At 54.4% G+C, this 12,785-nt stretch overlaps 1 protein-coding gene across 2 annotated transcripts in view; it reads right to left on the bottom strand.

The window, feature by feature from the left end:
* KSR2 (kinase suppressor of ras 2) overlaps positions 1–12,785 on the bottom strand; it is an 84,910-nt gene that overhangs the window by 48,962 nt on the left and 23,163 nt on the right. For both annotated transcript variants that reach the window (XM_086474158.1, XM_086474159.1), the window contains exon 5: positions 3,013–3,194. In XM_086474158.1, coding sequence (XP_086330284.1) covers positions 3,013–3,194 — 182 coding nt within the window. The remainder of the gene's footprint in view (positions 1–3,012; positions 3,195–12,785) is intronic.

Genomic DNA, 12,785 nt, shown 5'->3' with positions numbered 1-12,785 from the left:
GGGCAAATCATCTGTTAAAAATAAGAGAGAAGCATCCAAACCCACATCAGATCAGGATCAGAGATGATTCAGACGGGAGCATGCTCCTGCCACAAGCAGCAAGACACACTGGCTGTTCAAAAGAGATCATCGAGAGACAGCTGAGGAGAGAGGGGTCTCACCAGGCTCCTCTCCCACATCTCAATCCTACAACAACAACAGTTTTTGGTTTCAGCGCTTGGGGAAGTAATTCCGCATCAATCCAGAGTGTACCAGGTGCTGCCATGCTGATCTCGCAGAAGAAAAAGGGAAAGAGCTTTTTAAAAGCTGAGGTACCCATGGTCTTTGGGATGGGATATTGCGAAGAACTTGGCTGCCAAACCGCATCTGTGCCTCAAGGATGGGGACAAGGAGGTCCTTAGGATGGGGGGTGGGCATGATGTGCTGGCTCACACCCTTGGTGAGCCCCATGGAGCTCATCCAGCAGCACATGGGAAACCCACTGCACTTAAAAGGTGATGAGAAGTAGCGGCACCCCAGGAGATGGGGCAAGGTGTGACCTCCAAACCATGACCAGCGCTTCTCATAGGACCTACAAGCCCTGGTCCTTTGGACCAGCGAGAACAGCAGTGAGAGGCGAGCAGGGGACCCGAGGACATGTGAAGAAGCACCATGTGCCAAAGCAGGGGGAAGCCACCCAGGTCCCATAATGGCAGCACAGGGCATGGGGAAAGCTGCAGAGGCACCTACTCCTCTCCACAAATAAATGTGCCTGCGCACCACTTGGCACAACTCATCTTCTTTCCGTGAGGTAACGAACCCTGATGTCCAGCTCCATCAAACCCCGTCTCTCTCCCCACGGGCCACGCTCAGCACCCATCTGCCGCGCGCAGGATACGGTTGCTCTTCCCACAGGGTCACAAACCAGAAAGCAAATGTGGAAGCAGACAGAATCCTGGGATGCAGCTCAAGGACAAAGCCACCGGTACAGAAATGATGCCGAAACACAAGAGATCTAGGAAAACTACAATCTAGTGGTGTTTTTTTTGCCTTGCGTCAGATTTCCCCCACAGGTCCCCAGGAGCGAGGGGCGCCGAGTGCGCGGGTGCCAATCCCGCAAGTACCAAATGGTTTCGCTGATGCTAAAACCTCTCAACAGGGATCAACCGGCTGGTGCAACCAAGCCCCTCTCTCCACAGCTCAAGTCTAGCCCAGAAAACAAACATTCACAGCAGCCAAGAAAGTTGGAGGGCCGAGGGAAATGAGAAGAGACACCTCTCCAGCAGCGTTAGTCACTTGATAGCCCATCACTTCTCATTGCATCACGTTCCTGCGATGCCACATTACATCAGGTTATCACACCACGGGATGTAATCCAATGCTGATGCGTGAGGAAACCTAATGCAACAAGACACGGCGGGGGCTTGCTGAGAATGGGTTTTATGTCTTGGTTTCTGGTCTGCTGGTCCCCATCGTTCTGGGCTGCAAGTTGAACTCAGTCAATGTCACAGGGGGAATAGCAACGCAAAAATACCCCTCGCCCCAGGCAAATCTGCTGGCTGTGCCAGCGCGAGTCAGGTAGTTGGGCATCTCTAGAAATAACGCTGCCTGCCTGCAAAACTCCTGCCAGGTCCCACTGTCCCCAAAGCCAAAGAAAGGGGAGTAAAAGAATGCCAGAAATGTCTCAATGACCCTTCAACAATCCTATACAGCAGCTGATTGGCGTAAAAAAAGAAAGAAAGAAAGAAAGAAATCATGAGTTTTTTTGTCTTGCAGAGGGCTGGGAGAGGCATGGCTGCCGGGATGCAAGCAGGGTGAAGGAGCTGCCCCGTCACAACTGCACCCAGCAGCTGCAAACCGGTGCTCAGGGCAGCAGGCGAAGCCATCCCTGTGCTGCTTCCAGCCCTGGTGAGAAGTACAGCAAGGAGGAAAGCCTGCCCGTGCTGGGGGGCTGGAGGGACAGGGCACGGTGTTGCCTGTAAACCCCTTCTTCAGCCAAGAGCTGAGCAGTAAGAATGACTGGAAGAAGCCAAAACAAGCCATAAAGACCACACTTTGGGCAAGCAAACACAGAAGTAGTCTGGGGAGGGGAAGGTGGCAGAAAAACATCCTGAATATGGCGTTGGAGGATGTTTTTAGCTGAGCAACAAGAGACAAGGGGAGCTCTCCCTCCCCATGACAGCTCTTGGCATGCAGATCGCTCCCAGCAGCTGCCATGCGTTTTCTGGGAGGGTTTTGTTTAGGCTGAGAGCCACGCCTGGCTTGTAAAAGCTTCAATTCCTGCAGAATTAATCGAGGCATCAGTCCGAGACCGGGAAATAAGGGTCAGGCTGTTTCTCACCGGCTAGCAGCAACGCCCCTGGGTGACCTCATTGACCCAAACCCACCCATTGAGTCCCACCACCAGCATCTCTTGGAAGAGGACAAACCAACCCAGGCAGCCCCAGAGGCAGGATCAGGGCCGGCTGCTGGGATCAAGCTCTGGGGGGTTTGCACCAGACCTGCCTACACTGGGGGCAGCTTCACCCGAGACTCCACGTTGGTCAAAACCCTGCAAGCAGGAGAGGTCCGAAAGGCAGCGTCCTTGCACAGAGGTAAAACTACAGCTGGATTTACAAAGGAGCCCTCGGAAGAGTCACTCTCAAGTGACAGCCAGCCAGTGTCACCAACCCAGGCAGCACGGAAAGGCTCATGGCTTTTCCAAATGACAGTAGCCACCATCCTGCACTTCTGTTATCGCAATATGGGAGCATACCTGTTTGCATAAATCAATATTCAATATCACAGCGGTTTTATGTCTGTGTAGACATATATATTCAACTTTCCAGGCTTTTATTTGCCCAGAAGCACCCGCATATCTCTAAACACCGATGCGAGGCACCTACACGAGGGCTGTGCTCGCCGCGCAACACTCGACCAACATCCTCCAGACCACTGATGCACTGAGTTTCCCATGGCCACGTCCTCTGCTTGGCATCAACCATCACCCCCCTCACGCAATGGGGACCCGAGGGGGCAGACACTGGGACTTACTTGCTGAGAAGGTGGCTTCAGTGTGGACAGGAGGGGTGGAGGGGAGGAAAGGCGGGTAGCCCACGAAGAAGGAGCGCAGGGAGCGCTCGGAGAGGAGCGGGGAGCGCTGCGCGGGGATGTTCTCGCAGCTTCCCACGCTGTTGTGGATCTTGAGGTTCAAGGGCTTGTTCTTCTTCTTGACTCTGGAAGGAAGAAGGAGGAGGGGAAAAAAAAAAAAAAGAAAAGAGAAAAGTGAAGGGCAAGAAACCGGGGCAGGGGGATTTGCTCAGAGGTGGGGAGAAGGGAGCGATGCACCGAGGGAGCGGTGGCAGCCGTAGGATGGCTGCTCATGCAGGGAGGTGCTGCCCCACCCTGTGATCTTACGTGATAATTAGACCCATTTCCCTACAAGAACATTCAATCCCTCCCCACCATCCAAAATAGGGCATTTTTCATTAAGAAACATGTTGCCTTTGAGAGCTCTTCCTCTTGCAAAACCTGGCTGAAAAGGCTCAGTTGGTCCAAAAGCCCTGTCACCTTCCGCCTTGCTGACCTTATCACATCCCCAAAACGACCTACCGCCCACCAGCCCTCCGCAGGGCTGCACCCTCCAGAGCCCCAACCCAAGAGATTTCTAACACAAACCCGCCTGCCTGGTCCTCGCCGATGGCTGGAAGGCGTGCTTGGGGTAACGTCCCCAAACCACTTCGCACCCCAGGTAACTGTCTGGTCCCATCTGGGGCCAGGAGGGGCTGGACGTGCTGCTCTGCCCACCTTTACACCAGCTCAGAGGCTGTCAGCACAGGCTTGCTCTCTGAGGCAGCCATCACGGAGCTCATCCACATCCCGAAGCACTGGCTGTTCCTACCAGCCCTGCTTCAAATGGCAGAAACTGAGGCTCAGAGGGATGACGGAGCAGGTTCAGACTGCTTGCTACAGCACCCAAAAATGGACTTAGGCCCCTGCAGCGCTGCGAAGGTTGAGAGATGCTGCGAAGCTCAAGAGATGCTGCTGTCTGCGCATCACGACAGCGCTGGCCCCGCCGTCTTCCTACTGAGAGCCAGATGCCGGCACCCAGATCACGGTCACTCCACAGCACTCAGAACCTGAGCCAATTTTAATGTCATTTAATGTCACCTACATCCAGTGGAGGGCCCAAGCAGGTGAACTGAGTATGGCTAAGGGGTGGACCGCAGCAGAACGTGTCACCCAAGGCTAACACCGTGAGCAGCCGCAACAGAAACCTGGGGAACATCTCACCAAGGGACAGGACTGAGGCATGGACAATCCTAAGCACTGGGAAAGGTTCATCAGAAACAAAACGCTGCAGAGCAGGGAGGTACTGGACACCCATTCCTCACTTATCATCCCGTTTTTCCACCTGCCTTGTGCTGTGACAAGCACCAGCCACCGCTTCAGTGGCTCGGATGGGCCCAAAGCTGCACACAAACCTGAAAGATTCGCAACGCAGACCGACACCGACAGCTCGCAGGGGCTGGGCTGCAGCTCTCTGGCACTGCTAAGCCTTGCTGGCTCAGCCACTCCCACCTCAGCCACGTTGGGATAGTGGGAGGTAGAGAGGAGCATTGCCTGCCCTGCCCCAAACCAGTCTCTGGGAAAGGCTGCTCAGCTGAGATTTGGAGGATTTGGGGCAGAGATGCCCTTCCGAGCACGGAGCGGGCAGTGCGACAGCTCATGGTCATCAAGGACCTTCCTGCCCTCCCAGCAATGCAGCTGGTGAGTGGCTGGAGACGGTTTTCTCGCAGGTGACACAGTTAGTATTGATGCACAACTGAATTACAGCCTTTAATTCGACTCATTGCTTCAATTCCTGGTTAAATTGTTAGAATTAAGCCAAAAAAACCCAAACAATGTGGGAGCAGAGAGAGAGGCCAAGCGAGTCGTGGCACCTCTGCGACACCAGCGGCTGAGCCCATCCTGCCACAGCCCAGGGGGCAAACCCAGAGCATCGGGCCCCACAACCAAACCAGAACCGTGCCATGTCGCAAGCCCTGTTGCAGTGGAAATCAGGAGAGTCCAAACGCAGGCACTGCTCGCTCTCGGAACTTTCCTCTTTGTTCCAACAGCTGCTTTCCTGCAAACACCTGTGTCCTGGGTTACAGTGTAAAATGTGCCAAAAGGAAAAAATATTCTATTACCATCTTCAGGAGCTGTTGAGGCCAGGTGGGGCGGTGCTCCCTGCCTCCCCCCTCTGGACTATCTCCTGCTCATGGGCACAACAATGCCTTATCGCCTGACCCATCGGTAACTCGCTCCTGGGCTATCTCCTGTTCATGGCCCATCAAGGAACTGCCTCACGACTCCCCATCCCATGGTGAGATGCTCCGCCCGGGGGGAAGGAGCCAAGCAGTCCATGCCAAATAAAAACTGAGATCTCCAACACCCTAGCAGCCTTCTTCCACGGGATTCCCAGAGGAGTTTTTTCCCCCCACTGGAGTTCCAGAGGACAAGAGCTACCTACCTACCACTGGACCTTCGGAGGAAGACCGGACTCTTTTACCTGATCGCTGCTTCCACAGAACTGCATCCATCGCTTCAGGAGGACTGCAGCCAGCATCTTATCGGACTGCTACTGCCCCCCTAACAGGGGGTCAGGTTGTATTCCTGACTCTGTCAGTGTAAACCAGGGGGTTGTTTGTTTTTCCCTGCCTTGTGTTATATATATATATATATTAGTAAAGAACTGTTATTCCTATTCCCCATGTCTTTGCCTGAAGGCCCGTTAATTTCAAAATTATAATAATTTGGAGGGAAGGGGGTTGCACTTTCCATTTCAAGGGAGGCTCCTGCTTTCCTCCACAGACACCTGTCTTTCAAACCAAGACAACCTGCGGGGCTTGTTTGCCGGCACCGGGTCCCCAGCGGTTCTGCTGCCACCGCCCCAGTAACGTCAACCAGCGATGGGCCCGAGCTCGGACACCCACTCCCGCCCGCAGGTGAGCCGTCCTCCGCGGGGCCGTGCATCTCCCACCGCCCCGGGTCCCAGCAACGCCCAGGGGCATCTGGTCGTGCCAGTTGGTAGGAAATGACCATGCTCTCCAGCCCGCTTTAGCAGAAGAAAATTAAACCTCCCTCTAATAAGCTAATTGTTTCCTCACACAGGAAAAGCTGCTGTTGCCTTGAGGGTGGCTGTAATGACCCCTTTGGGTGTGCTGGGCTTGGGGATGGGGCAGATGATTGCCTCCAGGCAGGTCCAAGAGGACAACCCTCCTGGGAGCCCCATGGACGATGTTTGCCATGCCGTGCCCTGCCAGGAGGCATCTAAGCTGCCCCTGACCCTAAACCCCCACTTCTTAGAGCAAATCTGCAAAGCGGCAAGGCAAGGAGAAGCCTGGTGGCCCCAAAGCTGGTCCAACCCCTCTGTGGTTTCTGCTCGATCCCAACCCAGCGGCACAATCACAACATCTCCGCCAAAGCACCCGGTGCGGCTCCCCTGGTGTGGGCATGTCCCCAGCTGCCCGCGAGCTCAGTCCCGGCAGCCGTCCCAAAGCGCTTCCTGCAACGCAGTGATTAGCCACTAATCTCATTTTTTTCCACCCATAAATCAGTTCCAGACCAAATATTTACCACGAGCATCATTTCCTCGCCAAGCAGGGCTGGTGACAGCTCTCATTATTAGGAAGGATGAGTGATTTTGGACAGAGAGAGATTTTTCTCTCTCCCTGTTTCTTCAGACAAAAAAAAAAAATTAATAAATACACACAAACACCATGATCCAACTGGATGACAGGCGAGGGTTGGCCACCTGTCTCACCATGGCCTTGGCCCCTTTCCCTGTCCCAAAGGAGGGGGAGCAGGGACCGAAGCCTGGAGAGGAGCAGGGTGCTGCAGCAGGAGCATCCTCACCCATGGCAAGTCCTCTGCCACAGAGGGCTCACAGGGCCAGGGCAACCTGCTGCAAGCACCCCAACATTGGGGACAGCAGTGTCCCCGATGTTTGGGACCCCCGAAGTGTCCCTGAGGTGCTAGGGAACGGGTTTGGGGACTGAGAGCAAACCTACACCTTTGCCTCCCTGGGTGTGCACGAGCGCTTGGTGCCTCCCCGAGCTCCGAGTCCTGCTCGAACAGGCTGAGACAGCACCTTGCCCCTCTGTGGGAGAGCAGCACCAGCGCAGGATATGGCCACAGAGCCCACAGTGCCCATGGGGAGCCCGGGAGGAGCTGCAGGACCAGGGCAAGCGGGTGGCCAGGTTGCAGAGCACACGGCTGTCCGCTTGCTGGCTTCCCCCTGTTCTGCCCCCAACTTGCAGCAGATGTCCCAGCGCCATGCACAGTTGGGTGGTGCACCCAGGGAGCAAACCTCTGCCCCATCCTCCAGCAAAGGCAACGGGGAGGAAGGTAGAAACAGCAAACAATCCAAAATCTGGAGGAGGACCAAGTCCTGCAAGCGGCAGAGGGCACAAGCAACGAGCTGCAAAACATCCCACGTGGTTCTTCTGCATCTCTGCAATGTCCTCCAGGCTACTCCAAAGTGGGCCCAAGGCCACAAGCACCGATCTGGGGACAAGGCACCCAGCAGGGCATGGAGCAAACCCCTCCCTGCCGTGCAAACCAAGCCCCATGTGGGACTGCTCGTGCAGAAAGAGGGTTAAATCCCACCCTTGCTGCACGAGCTTCAGAGATGCAGGATGAGGCTGGCCACGAGCACCACATAAGGGACTTGCTGCCATGGTGAGGGGGGGGGTCACAGCCCACTCCTCACCAGCCTCCTACATCCATCCACTTGCATTGCAGCATCCCAGAGTGAAACTGGGATGGTTCCCCTTGCTGTTGCACCGGCAGCACTCCCCCAGACCAGCATGGCAATAACCATCCCAGTGGGGAGCAAGTCGTCACCCACCAGGGCGTCCTCCCCAAGAGCTTTGCAGAGAGCTCCAAGGGGGGCATTTTTGGAAGTGCTATTCCATGGAATGAGTCAGGTTGGAAAAGACCCTTAAGATCATGAAGTCCAACCACTCAGACCACTCTGTGCTCACCTCAACTCCACCAGGAGCATTAGGACGGTGATGATACACCAGAGCCCCCTCCCCATAACCTACCAACAGGACGCTCAGTAACACAGAGGACTCTGGGCTCTTAGAGACCTGGGACGGGATGGACTTTGGCCGGTGACCATGCCAGCCCGGCGCAGGATGCAGCCACCACCCTTTGGGAGAGACACACCCGGGGCTGCACCAACCCAACCCCACTGCAAAAAGCTTTCCTCCCCTGTGAGCACTAAGCTGCTCCTAAATTGGCCTTTTTCCACTCAGGGGGTGAAAGGTCCCTCACTTTTTGGGCAGTAAGCAGAGATAAGGGTGTAAATCCCCCAGGCAGAGGAGGCTCTATCTCCTACCCACCAGCAGCCTCACCTTCCAATTCCTGGGAGCAGTTTTGCCCATCTCTGGCAAACATTTCCATTTTCCCCTCATTAACCCAAGCCAGCATTGCACGAGGCAGGGAAAAGCGTGTGCTGGGAAAGCATCGTGGTCCTCCCAACCTAACCCCCCCAGCACAGCCCAGAGTCCCCAGAGCCTGCACCCCAGGGGCAGGAGGAGCCCCCTCCTCTGTGCCAGAGTCTGCTGGGCATCATGCCCCCGCACACCGTGCTCCCAAACCTGGCAACGACAGCAAAAGCAAAAAAGGGGATTTTAAAAAAAAAAAAAAACAAACAAGGAAAAACACCAGCTTAATTCAATTTTCCATAGGGATAAAGCCCCAAGACAGCAGCAGATCCCCGCTCCTGGAAGGGGGGGCCAGGCTGGACTTTGCTGCTGCAAATCTCAGCCGAACAAGCCCCAGGCGGATCGGGAAGAACGAGCAAAGTCCAGCTCAAGATGCAAGCCGGGCTCGCTTCGATGCTTGGGGGGGAAGCTGGCCACACTAACCCCCTCACTAAGCACCATCTCAGACCCCTCCAGAAGCTGGCAAGTTCTCCGCTGCTTGGCTGGAGGAGGAGGGTGGGAAAAGGCGAGCTCACCCCCTAAAACATCCCAGCGATTATACAGAAACCCTGATGGAGAAGCAAACGCAGCAGAAGAGGAAGCGCAGCACAGCCCTGCAAAGCCGCGGGGCGGCAGAAGGGGCGATTTAGATGGCGGCGATACCTCCCAGCCCCCGGGAAGGACCATTTTCCTTCAGTCACAGCTGGACAACTACCGAAATGAGACTCCAGCCACGCCGGGGGGAGGCTGTGAAGTGCCAGGTGGAGGGAGCTCGTTATATACCAGTCTTTTTTTTTTTTTTTCTTATTTTGGCTTTAAAGGGTTTGTGGGGAGCAAAGAGGACCAAGTACAGTCCATCTCTAGGCTTGAAGCCCCCCCAAAATATCTAGAAGACACCCTGGAGTGCCTACGGCAAGGCCCTGCCGCCCCCAGGGATGGCAGGAAAAGTACCATCCCAGGGAAAAGTGCTCCTTTCCCACCAGATTTGGAGCAGATCCCCAAATCTGAACGTCACGACTATTCTTTTTTTTTTTTTTTGGCCACTCTGGGAGCCTCAGGTCCCCTTCTCCACCCTTGTCCCAGCCCCGTCCCCGCTGCAGGAGGACGCAAAGCCAGGCAGCCCCGGGGGCTCTGTAAGCATCAAGCACTCCTTGCTGCAGGGGTGCCGGGCTCCCCACCACCAAGACAGGGCAGATCCTGCCCCACGCAGCCCTCGGCTCCCCAGACTTTTTCCGAGGTCGCTGCTTCTCAGCCCTTCCCACGTTGCAAGCCCCACGTCTGCTCCTGGACCTGAAAACCCTCCCCAGCATCCCCCGTCATCCTGCTCCGCTCCATTACCTCTCACTGTCCCCTAACCCTCTGCATGGCTCAAGAAAACCTCATTTTTATCCTTGCCTTCCCAGTGCATCTCTTGGCAGGGACAGCAGACACAGCATCTGCCACCCAAGCCCCTCAAAAACCAGAGTTCGCAGGAGCATCAGGGCTCATTTCTGACATGGACGCTCAGGAATATCGGCACCGCTCGCTGGGAGCGATTCCACGCACAGACAGGTAAATGCCAACGATTAGGGACATAATTTCATGCAAGAATTTGCTAAATATATGATGATGGTTTTCAAAAAAAAAAAAAAAAAGAAAAAAGCCCAGCTAGTTTGAAGCGCTTAATGCAAATCCCTTTAGGTGTCAATCCAGCCTGAATGGCTCATCCCTGCCTGCTCTGTGGAATCAGTCAAACGCTTATCACCAGCTTCAAGAAAAAAAATAAAGAGAGTTTCAACAGGCGGTGAAAAACACGAGCAGACACCCAGGACAAAGGGCCCGTCACTTCTTTCAGCCCCAGCGAGGCTCTACACGCATCGAAGCCCAGCGAGAGGGCGGGGATTGACAGGGGCTTGCAGCGTGAGCTGGGACACGGGGATGGTACGGAGGCTATAGGGTCCCTGATAGCAAGGTACCAGGTGAGGACGTGCGGAGCTTTGCTGTGCAAAAGCACGAAGCAGCTGGGATGGCCCCGGGTGATCCAGAGGCTGGAAGAGCCGGATGCGCCGGGAAAGCGAGCGCTCGCCAGCAGGAGTCGGAATGTGAGGATGGGCACGGGGGGGACCTATAGGTTACGGGGAGCGGAGGCGCAGTGGCCATAGGGCTGTCAGCCCCATGCTGCTCCCGGCGTACGGCTCTGCCCAGGGCTGGAGCTGACCCACAGCCATCCCGAAGGGGACATGCCAACCGCTCCCCCCCTGCACCCAGGCGCCGTTCGCTTCTCTACACCCTCTTCTTCAATAAAAGGTGCAAATTGGGTAAATAACCATCTGCTCTGTAGGCATTTGTTGTCACTTGCCCATGTTATTGGAAGAAAAACCAAAAAGAGAGGTTTAAATTTAAAAATTTAGCCGAAACAGGTGAGTTGACCCTGCAGCTGGCTGCGCCAGAGTATGTTTTATTCAGCACTTCGCTCCTCTCCAGCACACTCTAATTTCAACGCAAACGTTTCTTTTAAAGGAAGGGAAATAGGGTGGGAAAAAAAAAAAAAAAAATCCTCTCATCAGTATTTCAGTTATCTCTCTGCAAAGGATTAAAGATCGCTGCTGCCTGGCCTGAAGTGCACAGCCTCGGTCAGGATTCAGCCCAGAAGATTTATGGCCTTTTGACTGGCTTAATTGCACAATATTCTGTATTAAATCAGAGGAAGGAGAAGGGAAAGCATTTCACCCACGTCTTGGCAGCCTGTGAGGCTCTGCTCATCTGCACCGGGCAGTTGCCTCCAGCCCGAGCGAGCAGCATCCCTGTGCAATGACCAAAAAAAAAGGAGGAAACCCCACAAATTTACTATTGCAGTTTTCAATGCAAGAAGAGCTGCCAGTTCTGCTCCCTTTCTGTTGGGTTCCAGCGTTGGCAGCGCACGGCTGGCAAAACCCAACTCCTCTCTTCAGGGACTCCCAAAAACCCCACAAAAATCCAGGCAACGTCCGTGGCCAAGCAGCACAGAATCACAGAATGTCAGGGGTTGGAAGGGACCTCGAAAGATCACCTAGTCCTGCCCCCCTGCCAGAGCAGGACCACCCAGAGCAGGTCACACAAGAACACGTCCAGGCGGGTTCTGAATGTCTCCCGAGAAGGAGACTCCACCACCTCTCTGGGCAGCCTGTGCCAGGGCTCTGTCACCCTCACAATTAAAAAGTTTTTCCTTATGTTCACGTGGAATCTTCTACGCTCCAGCTTGCACCCACTGCCCCTTGTCCTGTCACTGGATGTCACCGAGAGGAGCCCAGCTCCACCCTCCTGACACTCGCCCTTTACGTATTTATGAACATCAATGAGGTCACCCCTCAGTCTCCTCTTCTCCAAGCTCAAGAGATCCAGCTCCCTCAGCCTTTCATCATGAGGGAGATGTTCCACCCCCTTCATCACCTTTGTGGCTCTGCGCTGGACTCTTTCCAGCAGTTCCCTGTCCTTCTAGAACGGAGGGGCCCAGAACTGAACACAATATTCCAGATGAGGTCTCGAAGAGCACAAGCACGAGCAACCCCAGCCTTGGGGAGTTTGGACCAAACCTTCAGGGTTCAAGGCAAACACACAGTTAAAGCCATTGGATTGTTTGTACCTGCCTGAACAGAAGAAATTTCTTCACTATACACCCAGAGTGGAACAAGCTCTACGCAATACTAACTTGATATTAAAAAAAAAAAAAAAAAAAGAGAGAGAGAATATCAACCAGATGTTACATTTATCCTCCTCATTACTGTAAGAGGCAACAAACCCCTCCTCTTCCAGCCAGAGGAAAAGCAGGTTCTTCATATCAAAGCCTCAACAATTAAATATTTATCCAAGTGCCTGTCCCCACTTCCCTGGATGGCTGAATTTTAAGGTTCAAGTCTTACTGATCTATTATTCTCTTTTCGTAGCACAAAGCGTAACTTTTTATTACAGCTGCAAATTATAAAGCTGGGAAATTCTTTGAAGGGAGCTCAAGCCAAACAGCTTTTTTCCCCCTCCTGGGACTTGTGCGCCAACAAGATGGTGCTGCAGGAGGGCAGCAGGAACGATGCTCGGAGCAGACGCGGGCTGCTGCGTGGAAAGAGCTTGAGGAGCTAATTGCCAGGATCCTGAAGCAGGTCCTGTTCCTCATTAAACCCCTTCTGTTTTCTACATTTCCACCATTACGTGTCTTTGAGGGACACACAAGGGCAGTGGTGTTTGAGCACCACCAGCTGTGGCCAACCAACGATGGCGAGGCTGAGTCTCCTTTTCCTAGAGCCACATCCACTCTGATTCAGCCCCAGGGCATCCCTCATTTGCACCCAGATGAATAGGTTTCTCCATCCCTAGACAACACAACCTCAGCCAGGCAGG

The sequence above is a fragment of the Leptosomus discolor genome, chromosome 16, assembly GCF_034619465.1.
Source record: "Leptosomus discolor isolate bLepDis1 chromosome 16, bLepDis1.hap2, whole genome shotgun sequence".
NCBI classification, from domain to species: Eukaryota; Metazoa; Chordata; class Aves; order Leptosomiformes; family Leptosomidae; genus Leptosomus; species Leptosomus discolor.
Note: the sequence above shows the minus strand (reverse complement) of the source record. Positions and strands in the feature narration are given on the sequence as shown.